The sequence below is a fragment of the Chrysochloris asiatica genome, unplaced genomic scaffold (genome assembly GCF_000296735.1).
Source record: "Chrysochloris asiatica unplaced genomic scaffold, ChrAsi1.0 scaffold00307, whole genome shotgun sequence".
In the NCBI taxonomy this organism is placed as follows: domain Eukaryota; kingdom Metazoa; phylum Chordata; class Mammalia; order Afrosoricida; family Chrysochloridae; genus Chrysochloris; species Chrysochloris asiatica.
The window spans coordinates 756,998-779,554 of NW_006408825.1; the positions used below are offsets into that span (position 1 = coordinate 756,998).

Below are 22,557 nucleotides of genomic sequence, written 5' to 3' on the forward strand. Positions count from 1 at the left end.
GTCAGTTGGTTTAAACCACGAGATCAGTTTGAACTGCAAAGTCAACAGTTCAAGCTCACCAGCCACTCCTCAGAAACTCTATAGAGGGAGGCTATGGGTTGGAACTAACTTGACGGCACTTAACAACAATATATATGATTGTGTGTGTGTGTGTGTGTGTATATATATATATATTGTGAATTGAGTAAAGATTTACAGAGCAGATCATCAATTTTACATTTCACAAACCATACACTTCATTTCATTTCAATGATTGCAGTCCCATCAATGAAACCTCCCAGTTCCTCCTCCCTGTCCCTGTTTCCATCCCTCCTTCCTTCCCCACCCTTCTGAATTGTGTCCTTAAGTAATTGCTTCCCTTTCGATCTCAAACGTCTGATGATTTCTCCGGTGTGCATACCTCACTATTGTTGGTCTCCCTGTATGCCTATGTATTGCTTTGTTAAAGATTGAGTTATAGGGGTGAGTTCCGTTCCAGACCTGAAGAGTCACCAAATAACACAGTCTCAGTGGTCCACCAGTGTCTATCTGACCAGTAAGCCTGATCTTTTTCATGATTTTGAGTTTTGTTCCACATTACCCACCCCACCCGCATCCAGAACCTTCTAATGCAATCCCTTTCATAGCAGTTGGCAGTGGTTAGCCACGCCCCATCTAGTTCTGATCTCAGGGTCATGGGCACTGATGTTGACATGGCCCATTGGACTAATTATTTCTAAGTAACTTAATTTTCATTACTCTTCTCTCTTCTGAACAAGAAGAGACCAACAGCTGCACCTTAGATAGCTGTTCAGGAGCTTTTCAATGCCAGTCCCTACTTAGCAACGTAGGATATAGAATATGTATTTATGGGCTATGTTATTCTAGATTATGTCAGATTTTGTTGTGGGTTTTTTTGTTGTTTGGGGGTTTGTTTGCTGATTTTAGAGACAGTATATTCTGTCATGATACCCCATTTCTACAATTTTCACATGCCATTGATTACATTGTCCAATTTTGTTATCAGTCTTGTTAACGTTTTCCAAATGAGTCCACCACCACCATCCTAAACTCGCTTTCCCCACAAGCTTCCTAGCCAACCTTTTGAGTTTCTGTTTTTTATTTTATTCATTTGAACATTGGTTTGCAAACTTTCCTCTTAGGATTCTCCTAATTTTACCTCTTTCTCTGCAATCCCAGTCTTATGCTAATATCTCAGTTTATTTACCCAGGTTTCTCCAGTTTTACCATTGACTTTAATGGCTGTCAGGGTGTTCCTGAGCCCTGTTTCTGTTTCTAGAATCTCACAGGAGGGAATAAAGGTGTAAGATACATGCTGGGGAGATTTTCCCTTCCCTAGTTCTTAACCAGGAGTCCTGGTGTGGTGCTGAGGGTTCATGCACCATATTGCAAAGCCATTTGAACTGCAAGGCTGGTGGTTCAAGCTCACCAGTCGCTCCTCAGAAACCCTATACAGGGTCACTGTGGGTTGGAACCAACTCGAAGATACTTAACAACAACAACACAGTTCTTAACCAAGTTAGTTTGTTTAACCCTTTCAACTTATGATCCCCCTCGAGGGAGAAGAGAACATTACATAGCTAAGAAAAAACCCACTGCTAACAACCAGATTCTCTACTGACCCTGAGAACAGAGCAGAGCTGGCTGATGAGGTTCAGAGGCTGTCATCTTTACAGTAATGGACTGTATGAGCTTTCTTCCCAAGAGCAGCTAGTGGGCCCAAACCACTATACCTTTCCAATGTTGACCTCAGTGCACCCACCAGGATTCCACGAGAACATGTTTGGTAGAGAATACTTTTTAAATGTATTGCTTAGAGAACTGGCCCTGTGTCCAGTTTGAAAGTCTAACTTTGATTTCATTCTGCTTCATTGTGTGTATGTTTTCTTTTCAGTCAGGCATGATACGAACCCAAGAGGCAGATTACTTCTTGAAGCCACTTCCTTCATACATGATGGGGAAGCTCAACAGCTCTGCCCAGGGTAACCATCACCCCCACATCCTGTATAAGAGATCCACGGAGCCTCTCAGGCAGAGGGGCAACGAGATCATGATGATGGAGAGGAGATGGAAACGAGAAAATCACCACCGCATTCACCCTGCCAGTCACCACCTTCATAGTGGCTCAAACCTCAAGCACTCAAACAAACAGCATTTCTGTGGGAGACGCAAGAAATGTATGTAAGGATGACTCCTCCTCCTTTTTCTTTAATGATTGTGTCTTTTATGTGGGAGGCTGGGGGGTCACAAGCAGTGTGTGATCGGTGGCTAACCTTAAGGCTTCAAAGCCGTTCACTGGTGTCTGAGAAGAAAGACTTCCATAAAGGTGACAAAGAAGACAGCCCTGTGGAACTCAGTTCTACTCTGTAATTCCTGGGGCACCAGGGGTCCAGATGACCACACAGCAAGAAGGTCATTTGTTGTTTTTGTGTTTTCCATTTAAGTAAATCAGTGAAATATCATAAATGTTCTTCTCACGTGGTAAAATGTATTTACATGTGGTGATGTTTAAACAGTGATCCCAAAGAGGGCCCAGTGTAAAATAGTTCTTTGTTTGGTTACCGTTCCTGATATTTTTTGAAGGTCTCTGTTCCTTGGCTAGATAAATGACAGAGTGCCCAGAAGTGACGGGTCTGCCGTAGGTCTTCCAAAGACCCCTAATGACCTACCCAGTCATGCCATCTAGTGAAGGGTTAGCTTTAGTGTTGTTCGCATCGTTTCCCCGCTGAGGTCATCTTAATATATAGATTAGGCTTCACCACATCAGAAAGGACAGCTTATGCTTGGTACCACTGACCTACAATTTATCCCCAAAGTTTTATCTATGTAGTTTTTTTGTTTAAAAATAAAAAAGAGCATTTAGGGGGTTATTTATTATTTACAGTTATGGTAAGAAATGCTCACAATATCAGTAATGGGAGCGGAGCATTTACTGGAATTTCTCCTCAGCACCTGACTTGACTTCCCACCCAGTGAGCCCTCCTCCCGACTATCACTGTCAGCTTTGCAGGGTCCACTCTTATGTATCCACAACCTCTAAACAGAGGAGGGTACGTTGCGAGTGTCATTTGTTGTTGTCAAGTGCCATTGAGTTGGTTTCAGCCCATAGCGACCCTGTATAGGGTTTCTGAGGAGCAGCTGGTGAGCTTGAACCAGCGACCTTGCGGTTCAAACAACTTTGCAATCTGATGCATTAGCCCACAGTGCCACACCAGTGTAATTCAGACCCTCCGGAGGGTTCACTTAGGTTTGGAAGTGTTTTAGCAGACAGAAATAAAATGGACATGAGAGATAGATATGGTTAACAGGCCAACAAGCAGCATCTGCTTGTTGACATTGTGGAACAATATGTGTGCTGCTAATTGTAAGGTCAGCAGTTGGAACCCATGAACTACTCCATGGGAGATAGAGCTATCTGCTCCCGTGAAGGTTTACAGTCGCGGAAACCCTAAGAAACTGTTCTCTTCTGGCCTATGCAGGGTACATAATGAGGTGGAATGAACTTGATGGCAGTGGGTTTGGTTGGATTGGTTTAGAAGTGTGTTTAGACTCCCTGAGTGGTGTAAATGATTTGTTCACTTGGCTGCTAACTGAAAGGTTAATAGTTTGCGTCCACCCATAGGAGCCTTAGAAGAAAGACCGAGTGATGGGCTCCCAAGAACTCAGCCATTTAGAAACTTTTATGGTTGTTGTAAGTCCTGTCGAGTTGGTTCCAACCCATAGTGACCCTGAATAGGGTTTCTGATGAGCAGCTGGTGAGCTTGAACCACCGACCTTGCAATTCAAATGGTTTGCAGTCTGGCGCATTAACCCACAGCGCCACACTGGGACTCCTCTAAATCACATGGTCTTGCCATGAATCAAAATCAACTCCACGGCAACTGGTTAACAGTGTGATGTCGGGGGGGGGGGGTTTGAGGCTTCAAAAGTTATGGGAAAAATATGATTAAAAATAATGGTGTATTTTTCATGAACTATTTGAAACCTCCTAGTGTTCCATGGCACACAACAACAACAACAACAGTATTCCACAACTACAGTTTGCGAAGTTTTGTGACGCTTCACACCTAAATATTTGGGCATTTTGAAATGTACATTCCCACGAAGCCATTCTAACCGTATTTTCTAGGTCATACACTGCACCTAATTGCTTCTAACATATATTGTTGCATTAATCATTATAAATGTCAAAAATACCTGTAAATGGCTTAGTCTAAGAAGAGAGAGTCTATTTGACATTCTGATTAAATTGAACTAATACATATGACACTGCCTAAAATATTAAGTTCTGCCATGGCGTACACAAGAGGTTTATAATCTATTTCAAACAAACCAATCATGTGTCTGGATATTGGAAGCAGCTTTCAAACTGTTAGTCATCAAAATTCTCCAAAAATGACACAGGACTTTTTTGTCTTTGGAAGTTCAGTTGCTTTCTGACCACCCTTTGGAAGACCAAACCCATATGTGTCTAGTCTTTGAACTTTGTTCCTTTAAAGGAGCTCTGGTAGAGTAGTGGTTACGAGTCGGGCTGCTCATCTCACGGTAAGCAGTTCCATATGAGAAAGATGAAGCTTTCTGCTCCCATAAAGATTTACAACCTCGGGCCCCCTATATGGGATTGCTGTGAGTAGGAACCAACTCGATGGCATATAACCACTACCACCATTACCAGAGGTAAGTAAATCCAAGAGCCTACTCACTTGTTGTTTGAAATCAGACAAAATTGCATCAAGGTAACTTACAGCAATGTTTTCCTTGGCACCTCGACTATACTGTTGTTGTTACGTGCCATTCAATCTGGTCTGATTCATAGCGACCCTATGCTCAACCGAATGAAACACTGCCCTGTCCTGCACCATTTTCACACTTATTACCAAACTTGAGTCCATTGTTGCTGCCACTGTGCCAATAGATCTCATTGGGGGTCTTCCTCTTTTTCATTGACCCTCCCCTTGACCGAGCAGGATGTCCTTCTCCAGAGACTGGTTCCTACTGATAATACGTCCAAAGTATAAGAAAAGAAGTCTCACTATCCTGGCTTATCAGGAGCATTGTGGCTGTGTCTGTTGCAACACAAATTTGTTTGTTCTAATGGCAGTACACTGATACTTTCAATATTCTTCTCCTACAGCATAACTCAAATTATCAGTTCTTCTACGATCTTCCTTATTCACAGCAATAGCATCATCTATTGAAAATACCATCATTGAAATATTGAAATACCTTGGGTCAGGTGCACCTTAATCCTCAAAGTGACATCTTTGCTTTTGAGTACTTTAAAGAGATCTTGTGCAGAAGACTTGTAGATTTGTCTAACAGTACATCAACTATACTAACTTCATCTAAATTGCATATTCTCCTTCAATACAAGTCTTGCATCCTATAGGCTTAAGGGTTAAGTGATTTTTATCATGAACATTGACTTCTAGACCAAATGTCACACAGCATTTGATGTTTTTTGCAAACTTCTTCTTCTTTGCTCTCTGTGTGTCACCTACAGACATGCCCAAGCCTCCCAGTGAGGACCTGTTCATCTTTCCTGATGAATATAAGATTTCTGTACGGCATAAGCGCTCTCTTCTGAAATCCCATAGAAATGAAGAGCTGAATGTGGAGACATTGGTGGTAGTTGACAAGAAGATGATGGAGAACCACGGTCATGAGAATATCACAACCTACGTCTTGACGATCTTCAATATGGTAGGATGTTCAAGGCCACCTGTGTCATCACACCTGTTCTAATAGGTGACGTGGAAAATATAGATGTCACAGGAAGGAAGTGATTTTACACTGAGGAGATTCCAACCAAGGAGACAAAGTGTGCATTACTTGTGGAGTATAATATCGATGCTATCTTCTCTATAAACCTTCACTCAATTTGTAGTTGTTGTTGTTGTTGTCAAGTGCCTTCAAGTCGATTCTGATCCATAGTGACCCTGTATAGGGTTTCCAAGGAGCAGCTGGTGAGCTTGAACTGCCGACCTGGCAGTTCAAATGGCTTTGCAGCCTGGTGCATGAATGCACAGCACCACACCAGGACTCCACAGTAAAATGTTTTTTTTTTAATCAAATAAAATACAAATGTGAGGCAGAGAGTAAAATGATTACATGTAAAGTGTAGTTGTCATAATAATATATATAAAGCTAAGTGAAAAAAACATTGCTAGTAGGGTTCCTGTTCATACATGCAAGGGTTTATTCTAAGCAAATCATGTTTAATCATGCCTGTGCCATCTTAATCATACACTTGTCTCCTTAGGGTGCCTTCAGAACACAAAGGTCCAATCACAACAGTGGCTTCTGAGGGGATCTGCTGGGTTAGTTCAATTCAAGGAGAGAGGTCAGCTCAGAAGGTTATGGTGACTGTTTGGGGAGAATCCCAAAGGAGCAATGCTGGTATAGTTTCTCAAAGGACAGAGGATGATCATTGGGAATGTCATGAAGAAATTTTAAGTGGGAAGAAGACTATGAAAGAAAGTTGGGCTGAGGGATGTTTTCTATCCCAATAATGCACCTGCTTAGTCTTCAAGGGTAGCAAGGAATGTCCCAGGAGGATCTCATTAAGAAAACTCATTCCATCCAGTGCACACCCCTCAGACTTCTGTTTCTTGGTGTAAATTGAGAAGCACGAAACGCTTCAGGGAAGGGGTGGAGACTTGGAAACACCACCTTCAGAAGTATAGAGTCCTAGGTATAGCTCTAGGTTGAGTAACAATACCTTCACATCTTGATATTTTTGTTTAGTAAAGGTTTCCATGATTTTGTAGCAATCTGTTTTGACTTATCCTCTTATATCTTGTTTTTTGTTGTTGTGTTCTGTTGAGTCAATTCCAACTCATAGTGACCCCGTGTAACAGAATTGAATAGACTATAATCTTCATGGGAGGAGATTGTCAGGTATTTCTCTGACAGGGGCTCCTCATGGCTTTGAACTGCCAACTGTTCCATTTGCTGATGATGATTATATATAGTTGTTGTTAAGTGCCTTCTAGTTGACTATGACTCATAGCCACACAGTATATAGTGTCTGAGGAGCTGCTGGTGGGTTTGAACCATCAGCCTTGCAATTAGCAGCCCAGCGCTTATTTTACAGTGCCACACTTGTTGTTGTTATGTGCCGTGGAGTCGGTTCTGACTCATAGCGACCCTGTACAGGGTTTCCGAGGCTGTAAATCTTTATTGGAGCAGAAAGCCTCCTCTTTCTCCCACGGAATAACTGGTAGTTTCGAACTGCTGACCTTGTGGTTCACAGCCCGATTTGTAACCACTACGCTACCAGAGCTCCTTACAGTGCCACACTAGGATCCCATTATATATATATATTATGCAAAATAAATGAACATTATATTTCATATGTCACATTACATTATATAATGCCATGCTATTGTTTTTGTTTAGTGCCACTGAATTGGTTCTGACTCAGAGAGACCTGAAGAGTTTCTGAAGAGCAACTGGTGGAATTGAACTGCCAACCTTGCTGTACAAACCAACCTTGTGGTCCATGACTTTATCCTCCAACACCATATTGCATATATTATAGATGGTGCAAATGGTTTGCTCTCTGCTACTAACCAGAATGTCGGCTGTTCAAATCTACCCAGTCATGCAGTAGAAGAAAACCATGGTGATTTGCTTCCATAAATACTACTGCCAAGAAAACCCCCTGAATCTGTTTTACTTTGTAAAACACAGAGACACTGTGGTCAGAATTGACTCAAGGACAAAGCCTTCTGTTTGGTTTTAAATATAGCAATTTGGTTTTTACATTTTATTTTTCACTTTTGGATCTGTGTTGAATATATGATACATTTCATCTGTAGTTGTCGGGGACTGGCCTCGACATAGGGGTTCAGTTCACAAGGTGGAGATACTTAACGGCGATAGAGATATAGCAAGAATACACAGAAAGAGACAAAGAGACACTCTGAAACCAGAGTGAATGCTGGACTGGCATCAGGCAGATCCTGCATTGCAAACATCCCAGCCACGAAGGCCGTAATATCCTGCATAGTAAACATCTTAGCTAAACAGGCAGTATGGTTGCAAGGCTGGACTGTGCCCCCTGCATGCTGTAACGCACACCTTGCCAGTCGTACTGCACCTGGATTCGGTCTGCGCCTTCCTTTTATTTAGGGGAGGTACTTTACACAAAGTTAGGAGGGGTTAAGACAAGGTACAGCTGTCAATCTTACTTTTCCAGACATTCAGGCAACTTTACATCATACTTCGCAGGTTCGAATCTCATCACCCGCAACTTGGTTTCTCAAGCTTAATTAACATACCTTTTAGCACCTAGCCTCAAATGGAGGGAGGAAAGGGAGGATCGGGAGGATTCGCATTGTGTCAGCTGCCCAGCCCAGGTTCTTCAGGAAAAGAGGTGCCTGGGTGAATAGGCAGCACACCTGGAAACACTTTAGGGAGGGGGTGTCCTATTGTCCTTGGAACAGAGACTGGGGAGCCACCCAATTTACTTTGAATGAATTCTCTGAGGGAAGAACTTTGCCTGTTTGGAATTTTACAGTCTTGACTTTTAGGAAAATATTACATTTATCTGTGTATATCAAGGGCTTCATGTCTGCAATTAATAAAACATACTGGACACTAACATGGAAAATAATTTGTTATTAACTGCCAGGTGGCTAGATCTGTTACACTCGGGCCTATAGGGCCTCGAACCTCTGACTAGGCCTTCACAGTCTGCAACATGTAGTAATTGCTTCAGTTTTAGAGAATACTATAAGAAAGAGAAATCCTTTGGAGCCCCCTACATAAATGTGACGTTGGGGGGTTATAGTGCTCTCATTACCAGAAATCTGTAAGACTTTGTAAGACAGAGAATCTGTTTGTTGGCATACTGAGTGCAATTTTAGGTGGCCATAGCGAAATGCCCATCTATTTACAAAAAGGAGTGTTCCAAATTTAAATATAAATGATTTTCTCTATGAAAAGAGAAAGAGCACACCCACCCACCCCATTAAATACCACACCAGGTAGGGTGTATTTCGGTCTCAATCCAACAGCTGTAACGATGAGTGCACAGAGGTGAGAGACAAATTAAACCCCATTTCATATAGTCACAGTCGGAACCCACTTGATGGCCCACAATGACAAGATGTTAAGTGAAATCTAGATTCCATGAAACAAAAACCATGGCTCAGCAAAGCGTGTTCTTAAAAGTAGTTTGAATGACAGTATTTTGAAAGTATCTCTCATGTTCTCCTGTGTCAATAAGGGAGTGCCTGGGTGGTACAGTTAATGTGCCAGTTGCCAAAAGACAGATGATGGGTCATTCAGGTCCACTCAGAGGTGCCTTGGAAAAATTACTTGGTGATTTACTTCTAAAAACCAGAAAATCAGCCAAAAAACTCTACGAAACACAGCTCCAGTCTGTCATATGTGAGTTTGTCACGAGTTGCAAATGACTCAGCAGCCACGGGGTAGACAACATCAATAAACAGGTGGATAACATCAATAAACAAAACCTGCAAAGCTCGTCACCACTGAGTCACTTCTGATTCATCGCAACCCTGTAGGACCAAGGAGAACGGCCCCCTAGGGTTCAAAAGAATACTGTCGCATCTTTCCTGCAGAGTGGCTGCGGCTTCAAACCGTCCACCCTTCAGTTAGCAACCAAGCCCTTAACCAATGGGCCACAAGGGTGCCTCAATATGCAGAGTGTGCCCTTGAGTAGATTTCATGGGTCCTGGGTGTCACGTGATCTCTGTTGCAGTGACCTCAGTAGACTGGCCTGGGGGTCTAATGCAGTCCGCGGGAACTAAGAGTACACGTGAAAGAGAGCATGGCCATGTGGTGGGCGGTCACAGGGTGCAGGCTTCTCTGATGGAGTAAATGTCAACCTCTGTTCCCTAGAATGTTTCCAATACTTCTACAGTCTAGGGACCGGATTGACTCTCTGTTGCATCCCATTGCATCAGAGAATCTGCCTTTGCACCTGCCTTCTAATCACTCATCTCTCTGTCATCTTCCATCTTATTGGTTGGGTCTCTCATTGGCTATCTTCTTGGCCAATTTCCCCCATGGTTCTTATATCCTATTGGTCTTCAACCAAGCATTTCTCTTACGCTTCTAGAATCCCTTGCTGGGAGAGCTGTGTTCATAGAGTCATCATCATGAGTAAACACAGACACCAGCATAGAGACCTCATTATCTTTTCATTGTATTTTATGATCAAAGGTGCTGTCTTCCATGATACTCCCAGCGTTTGCCTTCATGCACCAATGGTAATGATACAGCAGCCAATAGTTAGATGTTGCTACAGCTGTCTGTTGAACGATGTAAGAACTTTAATGTGGGTTCGTCACTCAACAAAGAAGTGATTGCCTTTCACAAGTCAACTAACAGGCTGTGAAAAAACCTTGTTATTTGTGGAAATTGATTTGGATTTCTCTGAATTTTTAGGTGTCTGCTTTATTCAAAGATGCAACCATAGGAGGAAATATCAACATTGCTATTGTGGGGTTGATTCTTCTAGAAGAAGAGCAGGTAGAGTATCTTGGAAACAAGCAGGGTTTTTTTTTTTGTGTGTGTGTGTGTGTGTTTTAAATAACAATAAATGCAATTGTAGTGCATGTATGTCTGTGTCTTTTGGGTTCATTTAAAAATTTATTTTGTGTCTAATGTATTTTCAATAACCTAATATGCATGCAAAAGATGGACAGTGAATAAGGAAGACCATAGAAAAATTGATGCTTTTGAGTTATGGTGCTGGAGGAGAATATTGAAAGTGCCAGGGGCTGTCAAAAGAACCAATAGGTCCGTTTTGGAAGAAGTGCAGCCAGAGTGCTCCTTGGAGGCCAGGATGGCCAAACTTCGTCTCTCATACTTTGGACATATTTGTCAGGAGGGAACAGTTGCTGGAGAAGGAATTCATGTTTGGTAAGGTGGAAGGTCAGAGGAAAAGAGGAAATCCCCCCCCCCCCATGGTTTGGCCAAGTGGCAGCATCGATGGACTCAAGCGTGGCAACAATAGTGAGGTTGGCCCAGGATTGGGCAGTGTTTCGTTCTGCTGTGCATAAGGTCACTATGGGTCGGTGTCGACTCGATGGTACCTAACAACAACAACAATGTAAGGAGAGGGAAGGTGTATGTCAGGGTGGTCTCCTTATTCAGTCTGTATGCTGAACAAATAATCCAAGGAGCTGAACTCTATGCAGAAGAACAGAGCATCAGGTATGAAGGAAAACTCATTAACAACCGGAAGTATGCACACAACACAAAGTTTGAAGAGTTTACTGATGAAGATCAAAGACTACAGCCCTCAGTATGGACTACACCTCAATATAAAGAAAACGAAAACCCTCAGACTGGATCAATAAATAACATCATGAACAAGAGAAAAAGCTTGAAGTTATCAGGGATTTCATTTTACTTGGATCCACAATCAATACTTACGGAAGCAGCAGTCAAGAACGTAAATGTTGTATTAATTTGAGCAAATTTGCTTCAAACCATCTCTTTCAAGTGTTAAAGTGCAAAGATGTCACTTTGAGGACTCAGGTGCACCTGACCCAAGCCATGGTATTTTCTGTCACCTCACATGGACAATAAATAAGGAAGACTGAGGGAGAACTGATGCCTTTGAATCTGGTGTTATCAAAGAGTAGTGTGCCCTGGACTGCCAGAAGAACCAACAATTCTGTCTTGGAAGAAGTGCAGCCAGAATGTGTCTCTGAAGCCAGAGTGGTGAGGATGGTACAGGACTTTTGCTTGTTTTAGTTCTGTTGTCCATAAAGTCACTGTGACTTAGGACAGACTGGGCAGCACCTAATAACACAACGATGTGTTGAGATTTGTCTCAGTTTCTTTATTGATTTATGTTGTTCGTGCAGTGATAGTGAGGAATACATTCTTACTTGCCTTACCAGAAAGACAGAAGACTAACTGATCTACTTTAAATGAATGGGTGGGAGACAGACAAAAAATATCAAGTTCAAATGGTACCTTCAGTACAAATGGCGCCATGAGCTTTGAGTTAGAATTGAGCTCTGTCTGTTGACTTGTTGTCGTTAAGTGCCTTTGAGTCGGTTCTTACTCAGAATGACCCCGTTCAAGGTTTCTGAGGCTGTACATTTTTGTAGGAGCAGAAAACCTCATCTTTCTCCCATGAGAAGCTGGTGGGCTCAGACTGCCAACCTTGTGATTCCCAGTCCAGCACTTAGAGTACTGAGTTCCCAGTCTGTTACTAGAAGGTGTAGTGCTGTGGGTGAATGTGCTAGACTGCAAGGTCGGTTTGAACATCAAGGTCAGCAGTTCAAACTCACCAGCCGCTTCTCAGAAACCCTATCGGAACCAACTCAAGGGCACTTAACAGCAACTGTCTAGAAGCTGCATTATTTTAGAATATTACTTCCCATGTCCTTAGTGTAATTGTACTAGTCCTCACCTTCAGTCTTAGATGAAATTTTAATAGATTCTGAAATGTTGAGCTCATTTCTCTCATTGTTGGTAAGTCCTGTTGCGTCAGCTCCTACTCTTAGCGACATGGTATAGGGTTTCTGAGGAGCAGCTGGTGGGTTTGAATTGCCAACCTTGCAGTTAGCAATCCAGTGCTCATCCTACAGTGCCACACCAGGACTCCATTCCTTTCATTGTTGTTGTTGTTAAGTGCTGTTGAGTCGGTTCTGACCCAAAACGATCCTATATAAAGTTTCCAAGGAGCATCTGGTGAGCTAAACCACCGACCTTGTGGTTCAAACTAACTTTGCAGTCCAGCACTTTAAGCCGCAGCCCCGCCCCGGGACCCATTCATAGCAGAGAGAAACTCAAAATACACTGGATCTTGTCAGGAACAAGTAAGAAGAGCCCCTCTGCCTACAGGCTGGGACCCCCTTTTGGAATCTCTGTTGGTTCAGTGGTAGAGTTCTAGCCTTCCATTAAGAGACCTGGGTTTGATTCCTGGTCACTGTGTCTATGTGCAGCCACGACCTGTCAGTGGAGGCTTACATTTTGGTATGACGCTGAACAGATTTCTTTGGCGCTTCCAGACTGAGATGGATGAGGAAGAAAGTTCTGGTGATCTACTTCTAAAAATCAATCAATAAAAGCCCTATGCTGTTGTCGTTAAGTGCTATCAGGTGAGTTCCGACTCATAGCGACCCTGGATAAGATTTCCAAGGAACAGCTGGTGGATTTGAACTTCTGACCTTGTGGATCACAGTTCAGTGCTGATCTTACAGCACCACACCAGGAGTCCATCAAAGAAATCAGATCCCTTTGCGTACGAGGATCTAGCTTCATGACAGGTAACAACGTGACGTCAGTTTATGATGAGTTTACACAGGAATATTTCATAACGTAAGTAATCAGAGGGGGTGAGGTTTGTCATTAAAGAAACTTACATCTATTTTGATTCGAGCTGACCATTGATTTAGTGAAGGAGAATCAATCCTGTCCCCACAATCTGGCACCTGAATTTATGTTCATCCTGGCTGACATCTTGGCGAAGTCTTTTCTGAATTCTAGTTTTCTTATTTATAAGTTTAAGAATTTGAAGTAGAAGTGGAAGATCCTTTCAGACTTAAAAGTCCTGGGTGCTGTCCTTTTTCCTGTGGAGAGTGGGAGCCCACAATTCTTGCCTGAATTCTCATGGAAGATACAACTTCATTCTCTTGTGTGTGTGATTGGGAGCAGGGCAGGGGCAGGGCTTCTCAGGTGACAGGTTAATTATTGCTTGTATTGAAGCTTGTTCACCTTGGAACTCATCCAAGCAGTAAAGAATGGACAAGGTCATCGTTTGATCATACACCTGTGTGCACTTTAGTGCGTACAGCCTTTGTGAAGTCGTCAGCTGAAGTATGTCCAGCATGTTCCATGTGCAGGTCTGCATTTCATTAGATGTATGGAAGAAGCCAAATAAACACTGATGGAGGAAACGCATTCAGACCTTGAGGCAAAAGTGTTAATTCAACACTCTTTTAGTCACGCAAGTGTTCCAGCAAGTGTTCCACCAGCTCGCGTCCTCAAATCAAGATGCTTTTGCTGGTTTGTTCCGACCACCCTTAGAAAACTACAGCATGCTTGGAAAGAGAGGCAACTGACTGCTCTTGTAGAGATTTACAGCCTTGGAAACCCTACACAGGGCCACTCTGAGTTACAACTGTCTTGACTGCCCTTAACGACAACAAATAAAGCTCAATGCTCTTGAGATTGGTCCCGCTATTCCTCAGATCTTCAGTACAGTATTCTGCAGTCTAATGTTCACAGTTCTCCATTAAAACTTGGCCAGTATGAGTCCTGGTGTGGCCCTGTGGGTTAATGTGCTGGGCCGCAAAGTCCATTTGGACCACAAGGTCGGTGGTTCAAGCTCACCAGCTGCTCCTTGGAAATCCTAAACAGGGAGGGTCACTATGGGTTGAAACTGACTTGATGGCACTCACCAAGAAATCTCTCTATATGTAGAAACATGTACTCAGGAACCCTAGCATGATGCTGTGGGATTAATGTGTTGGACTGCAAAGTCTTTTTGAACCACAAGGTTGGTGGTTCAAGTTCACCAGCTGCTCCTCAGAAACCCTATACAGGGTCGCTATGAGTAGGCACCAACTCCACGGCACTAACAAAACAACGATATGAACACAGCCTAATGTCTTTCATATCATTTCTTTTTTGTTTCTGTTTATTTTTATAGATATAGCGATCCAATTAACCTGCCTCTTCGGACAAGCACGTTGTCTCTCTGGAAAAGTTATTTCATTTCACTTTGTAATAATAATAAAACAGTTAGTCATCAGAACATTCTACTAGCTCAATTTGATTATGGGTTGAACCTACTGTTCATATGTATTAATGTGATTTATTAATGTGATTTAACGTGTGCCATATCTAAATGAGCTGGTTGCCTTATTCAATTTTTCAAAACTATATTCAAAGATTTGAATGCAAAACAAAAAATTGCTTGTATGGGAGTTATCTTTTGGGGGGTCACTGAAAATATATTCCAAGATTTGTTCTGATTTTGCTCAATATGTTTAACTGATGGATTTAAATTTATCTTGTCAGCCAGGTTGATATCAGGTAAATTGGTTTGATACACGGATAGAGACATGAATGCACTTGTCTAGTCTGAATCCTACAGCGTTGATGTTACCTCCAGTTTTAAATTTTAAATGGATGCATTGTTTGTTATCCAGTGTGACTGTGTATTTGAAGTCCAAGTTGATGACAGTCTGCTGTGATGAGAATGTCAGTGCTAGTTGATGACAAGGATTTTCTTTCCACTGTCTCTTGCGTAGCCAGGGCTTGTGATAAAGCACCACGCTGACCATACCTTGAGTAGTTTCTGCCAGTGGCAGTCTGGACTGATGGGAAAAGATGGGACGCGCCATGACCATGCCATCTTACTCACTGGACTAGATATCTGCTCCTGGAAGAATGGACCCTGTGATACTTTGGGTAAGCACCTTAAATAGAGTTTGGAGAACTACTCAGGTTCTCTGAAATATGGTGTTGAATATTGTCCCCAGTGTTGGAACTCAGGTTATGTAGTGGTTACAAATTGGGCTGCTAAACTCGAGGTCAACAGTTCTAAACTACAGACAGTTCCATGGGAGAAATATGAGGCTTTCTTCTCCCGTAAAGATTTGCAACCTCGGAAACCCTGTACAGGGCCACTCTGAGTCAGAACTGGCTCCACGGTACTTAACAACAACAACAACAACCAGTTTTGAGTGTAGTTGTAATGACCAATTTTACTTCCATACATAAACATTTACTGTTGATACAAGTATGTATTTATTCATCAATTGGGATTATTTAATAAGGACAGTTCCCTATAAACTAAGTCTTCTTCTAACTTAACAAATGGCTTCTTCCCATTCTTCTTCCATTTGTGTGAATGGGAAAATTAGTTTTAAAAATATGTCAGTATGAGGCAGAATTACATATGAGTAGAAATACAACAACAACAATAAGCAAAGCTATGTTGTTGTTGTTGTTAAGTGCCATCGAGTCGGGTCCGACCCATAGCGACCCTGTACAGGGTTTCCGAGGGTGTAAATCTTTACGGGAGTAGAAAGCCTCATCTTTCTCCCGCAGAGCGGCTGGTAGTTTCGAACCGCTGACCTTAAGGTTCACAGCCCGATTCGTAACCATAAGCAACAATACGCAATTCCTTGTGTTTCCACTTTTCCACAAATGTTTACTAAAGTCTAGTCACAATTTTGGATGTGTATGGGGCTAGGTATGTCGTGGAGGCAACACTTTGATATTTTTCCAAAAGGTCAATGTAAAACCCGGTATGCAACTGACCAGGAGCTCTATTGAACGTTCTTTCTAACTCTTCATTTCCTCCCAGGCACTTTGGGAGGAAGGGTCTTTGCTACATAAACTTTCAGATAGGACCCGGTTTAGTAGAGGTTAGTCCATTCTCTATAGTCATTTGTCATTTGGATTCTTGAGAGGATGAATGATATAAAGTGTTCATTGAATAGGTTGGTAGTTCAAATTCACTCAGAAAACCTTGAAAGAATACCCTGGTGAGCTAATATCAAATGCTCACAGCCATTGGAATCTCTGTGGAACAGTTTTACCCTGTAACACACGGGGTCTCCACACATCAGAATGGAATCAGCGGCAACTGGTTTGGGTTGTGTGCTTTTCAGAAAACAGGTGGTTATTGAGAAAAAAGCAGAAATATGCCTCCATCTACAGTAGTTCCACTCTTCTATTTGCCCCAATTACAGTCTGTAACAGGCATAGTACGTACCATTCTACCACGTAACGTGGGCTCCAGGGAGTAGACCTTTTTCTCCCAAATTATTCTTAAGTGTCCCTTCTGGGATTGTCCAAGGATTTCCTTGGTCATAGTTCCCCAGGTGAATGTGAAAACCCAATTCTCTAAGGGATAGAGAGCATGCCTATACTTATTTCTTCATTGTATTCATTTAATCTTTCTACGCTTTAGGATTTGCGCCCATCAGTGGAATGTGTAGCAAATACCGCAGTTGTACGATTAATGAAGACACAGGTCTTGGACTGGCCTTCACCATTGCGCATGAATCTGGACACAAGTAAGTGCCTCTCCGTCAGAGTACTGAGACAAGTCACCTGACCTAGAAGCTATCAATTCAGGTCTGTAAAGGGAATTGGCAGGCATTCAATGGTGATGCCTTTAGGTCTGCACTCAGCATTGGGTGTGGTGCCTCTGTATGCACAGACTGTGTTTGCACCATTCTTCTCTGGGGGTCCTGCTCTCACATCAGCACAGTGCTCCCTCAGCACCTCAGTCCTATGAGGAGAATGTGGTCCTGGGCACTGCTGCTGGGGTCTCTCTGTGACTGAAGAAGTGGCCAGTAACCACACTTCCCATGTGTTAAATGCCTTTACTCAAGTTCCTCTTTGCTCTTAGATTTTAAAATAAGTTGTAGAGATGCCGCTTTATGATTCATACGCTGAGCAGAGTTTGAAGAGTGAAGGTCCTGAAAAAAGGGTTCAGGTAGAGCTAGTTCCGTGTTCCACTGGTGGCTCCAGGGTTGTTGTGGGCTTGAGATGAAGGTATCCCCTCAGGGCGCATGAATCTGGGCATCAGCACAGGTTGGCCACACTGCTATCCAAGAAGAGTCCTGGTGTGGCACTGTGGGTTAATGGGCTGGACTGCAAAGTCTCTTTGAACCACAAGGTTGGCAGTTTAAGCTCACCAGCTCCTTCTTGGAAACCGTAGACAGGGTCGCCATGGGTAGGAACCGACTCAACGGCACTTAACACCAACTATCCAAGAAGGCCTGGTAGTGCTGTGGTTCAGTGCTCAGCTGATAATGGAAAGGTTGGCAGTTCTGAACCACCTAGCAGGTCTGTGAGAGAAAAAACCTGACAATCTGCTCCCATGAAGATTAGAGCCCAGGAAACTGGGGAATTTCAGCACTGGGGGGCAATTCTATTCTGTCATGTCATGTAGGGTCACTCTGAGTCAGAGTGGACTAGATGGCAAACACCAAAAAGACCCCCATGCAAGCAGCTCCCAGAAGGAGGTGGTGCACCATGGGCACCTTTACAGGAAAGGCCTACATCAATCCCTGTAGGGTGAACATTGTCTTTACATTCTTTATGATGTACTTCATCTTAAAGTTTCTCAGACTAATAATTCTGTAAGCTGCTTTCTTCATTCTCTAGTGCTGTTAGAACATAAACACCACAGGTGGGTTGCTTTAGCAAACAAATGTATTCTCACAGACCAGAAGACTAGGAAAATGAATTCAGAGTATGGGATCTGGAAAAGGTCCTCGTCTCCTTTCAGCATCTGCAAGCCAAGCACTCCTTGGACATCTCCATGTGTCTTGACATCAAACATTCCATGAGTCTAGGAGTTTTCACAATGCAGGGACGTGAGGAGCAAAGGATTCACTACTCCCCTGGCCTTTCTTTCTTGGTAGTAGAGTGTGCTTTCTTGACTCATGTTTCTCTTGTAAGATAAAAGGTATTGCACACCACACCCTTAGGGATTTCCAGTATGTCAGGATCAGAGTTATGGTAGGATTGAGCCCTGGTGTGGTGCTGGTAGGATAAGCATTGGATTGCTAACCACAAGGTCAGGGTTTCAAACCCACCAGCCACTTCTGGAAACCCCTATCCAGGGTCGCTCTGAACTGGAACTGACTCGGCACTTAATAACAACAATATCCCACTTTTCATCCCCTTATTCATATACCCTGTAAGGTCGCATCGTGGGAGATCATCATACCTGTCAAACCACTGAGAATCATGGTCCAGCTATGCTGACACATATTTTGGGGGGACACATTTCAGTCCATGACAGTAAATTTACTCGTAACCATAGTTTATTGAACAATTGAGGGGCCCCACCTGCTGCAGGTATGACCTCAATTGGATGAGGTCAGCAATGGTCCTCCAGGATTTGCCCTGTAGTCCTGCAGCTGTCCAGACATTTCTCCTAGAGAAGGTATTCTTTTTTTCCTTTTTTCTTTTGCTTTTATTCTGTCTATACTATCCAGAGGAAAACAAAGGCAATGTCATTTGGTGTTTTGCAAAGCTGAGCTCTCCATAGATCCCCTACTAGAAAATGGGCAGAGGTCAGAAATGTATGTCACCCAGACCTGCTCAGATCATCAATATAAGAAGCATGAGTGTGTGTGCATGTGTGGACATGCTTGTATATTTAGGTGCATATATGCATTTGCATAGCATGTTGCATGGATGTGCATGTGTGGGTGTGTGTTACATATTACACAAACAGGCATGTACCCATGTGGAGTATATATCCATATGTGGAGATATGCATATGCATGTTCATATGTATGTATGTGTGCATGCACTTGTGGAGTATTGTGCTCATGTGAATATGTGTACATATGAGTACATGTGTGTGCACCCATGGGATATGCATGCATACGTGTGCCTGCCTGCATTGTGTGGGATCCCTCAGAGGCACTGAAGACTTGGGCTGCATGTGAACTGATGCCTGGCAAAGGAAAGCTTCATGCCCCATCCCTGATCCATTCATCATTACAGGTAATGATTGACTGACTTTGTCAGTGCCTAGAAAATTGCGCCTCTTCTTTGTGAAGTTTTCAGTGAAGTCATAATTGTATTTTTAATAGTCTGCTAGAGTTAAAACTTCAAAAACTCTCATTACGTTAACTGCATGGGGCTCTTTCTGTCCTGTGAACCATGTCCAGATTTAATTAAGCAATCAAGGTAAGAAATATTGAAATCACTGCAGGCTGAGAAAGTCAAGGTTAGATGAGCAGTTGAGATACGGGCATTGGCAGCACTGAGCGTTGCAGGGGGTGAATTGAAGGAAAGTTAAACCTGATACCCCAGCACTGGATGGACAGTTAGTTAGTCTGTAACATCAGTGGGTATCAACATTTGCTCTTACTTGTTTCTTAAATTTTCCCTTTCATCACTGGGGCTCGGTGGAGATGGGGAAAGCATGTCTTCCAAACAAGAAAGCAGTGAGTTTTCTTGCTTTTGGAAATCAGGTGATGAAAGTAAACAGGAGTGCGAAGGCCTGATGACACTGATTATGCGTTTGGCTGCTGATGAAAAGGTTGGCAGCTCGAACCCCCAGTAGCTCAGCAGGAAAACGATTTTCCCTAAAGATGTTGTTGGAGTCCCGGTGTGGCGCTGTGGACTAATGCGACAGACTGCCAAGTTGCTTGAACTGCAAGGTCAGCGGTTCAAGTTCACCAACTGCTCCTCAGAAACCCTACACAGGGTCACTATGGGTTGGAATTGACTCAACGGCACTTAACAACAACAACAAAGATGTTGTTGTTTTGCAGTCTGCCGCATTAACCCACCAGAAAACACTGCCACGAGGGTTCCCCAGGAGTCAGAATCAACAACACCACCAACAAAGAAAGGGACTCCGACTGTGAACATGGAGGATAGCCCCACTTACAGTACAATTAATCGCCATGTAGTTTTCCAGTCCCTTCTGGTGTGGCGCTGTAGGATCTGCACTGGACGGTAAACCACAAGGTCAGCAGTTTGAACTCACCAGCTGCTCCTCAGAAATCCCACAGGGTCACTGTGACTTGAAACCCACTGGATGGCACTTAACAATAACAGTTTTCCAATCCCTCTTGAGCACCTCATGTGTAGAGAACACAGTGCAAGAGACAGAAGCTCTGGAGAGGTGGTTAATCCACCACAGACCATTCCAAACCCCAAACCAAAGCCACTCCCATGGACTCAACACAGACTCACCATGGCCTAATAGGACAGACTAGAATTGCTCTATAGCGTTTCCAAGGTGGTGAAGTTTAGGGAAACACACTGCCTCTTCTTTCTCCTGCGGAGGGACTGGTGGGTTTGAACCACTAACCTTATGGTTATCAGCCCAATCCACTGTGCCACCAGGCTCCTAGTCAGACCAAAGACATAGGAAATATATCCAAATGAATTGTAATCAAATGAATAAAAATAATATTATTATCATTGTTGTTGTTAAGTGCCAAAGAGTCAGTTCCAGCTGATAGCAATCCTGATAGGGTTTCCAAGGAGTAGCTGGTGAGTATGAACTGCTGACCTTGTGGTTCACGGTCCAGTACTAATCCTACAACACCACACTAGAAGTTTGCTATTGTTATTGTTGTTGTTGTGAAGTGCCATCGAGTCGATTTCAACCCATAGTGACCCTTGGGTTCCCAAGGAGCAGCTGGTGACCTTGAACCACCAACCCTGCAGTTCAAACGACTTTGCAGTCTGATGTATTAGCCCACAGCGCCACATGTTGTTGTTGTTAAGTGCCATCGAGTTGGTTCTGACCCATAGCGACCCTGTACAGGGTTTCCGAGGAGAAGCTGGTAAGCTTGAACCACCAACCTTGCAGTTCAATCGGATTTACAGTCTGGCGCATTAACCCACAGCACCACATGAGGACTCTGCCCATAGTAGCCTTTAAGTCCAGTCAAGTTAGCCCCTGACTCACAGTAATCCCATGTGTCAGATTGGAATTACTTCATAGGGTTTTCGAGCTTGAGCTCTGGTAGCGTAGTGGTTATGAATCGGGCTGCAAACCTTAAGGTCAATGGTTCGAAACTACCAGCCGCTCCGCAGGAGAAAGATGAGGCTTTCTACTCCCATAAAGATTTATACCCTCGGAAACCCTGTACAGGGTCACTATGGGTCGGAACCGACTCAACGGCACTTAACAACAACAACAATCTTGATGGATAGAACCAACAGATCTGTGTGCTTCCAGAGTGCTCCTTGGAGGCTAAGATGCCCAAACTTCGTCTCTCATACTTTGGACATTTTGTCAGGATGAACCAGTCACTGGAGGAAGTATATCATGTTTGATAAGGTGGAGGGTCAGAGAAAGAGAGGAAGACCCCCGGCGAGATAGATTGGCAAAGTGGCAGCATCAATGGGCTCATGCATGGCAACAACTGTGAGGCTGGCCCAGGATCAGGCGGTGTTTCATTCTCTTGTGCATAGGGTCACCATAAGTTAGTACTGACTCCATGGCACCTAACAACAACAGCAATAATCTTGATAGAAGCAGATGCCAAGCCGTGTTTCCTATGGAACTGCTGGGTAGGTTGAAACTGGTAGCTTTTTGAGTAAGAACCAAATGCTTATCAGTCGTACAACCAGAGCTGCGCTGATAATCATAATGGCATTGTCCGTAAGTGCTTTGAGTCCATTCCAACTAATAACAACCCTGTACAGGGCTACTGAGGCATTTTAAATCTTTGCTGGAGCAGAAAGCCTCATCATCTTTCTCCAGTGGAACAGCTGGTAGTCTCGAAGTGCCAATCTTGTTATACATAGTCTAGTGCTTATCCTAAGGAGCTGTCAAACTCCATATTAATAACATTAATATCATTGCTGCTGTGGCTGTGGAAGCACTTTCTGTTAGTTAATAGAACAACTTCACATTTATTAAAACGTATGAGCTCTAGCTACGAGAGCAAACCGGGGACCGTGGCATCTGGTGCATGCTGAGTGCTCAGTAAGTTCCTGTCAGTGGGATGGGTGGAGCAATTCGGCTGTGAGTGAGGAACTGAGAAAGTGATATCTCAGGTTAGTTGTTGGCTGTAACAATTCAAATAGGAGTGGGCATGGCAGATA

The 22,557-nt window shown here is 43.2% G+C and overlaps 1 protein-coding gene across 1 annotated transcript in view; it reads left to right on the forward strand.

Annotated features, from left to right (window-relative positions):
- Positions 1 to 22,557, forward strand: part of ADAMTS16 (ADAM metallopeptidase with thrombospondin type 1 motif, 16) — a 253,436-nt gene that overhangs the window by 64,633 nt on the left and 166,246 nt on the right. Inside the window, exons 2-6 of the mRNA XM_006874965.1 lie at positions 1,895 to 2,177; positions 5,504 to 5,703; positions 10,423 to 10,506; positions 15,255 to 15,414; positions 16,925 to 17,030. Of these exons, the coding sequence (XP_006875027.1) occupies positions 1,895 to 2,177; positions 5,504 to 5,703; positions 10,423 to 10,506; positions 15,255 to 15,414; positions 16,925 to 17,030 (833 nt within the window). The remainder of the gene's footprint in view (positions 1 to 1,894; positions 2,178 to 5,503; positions 5,704 to 10,422; positions 10,507 to 15,254; positions 15,415 to 16,924; positions 17,031 to 22,557) is intronic.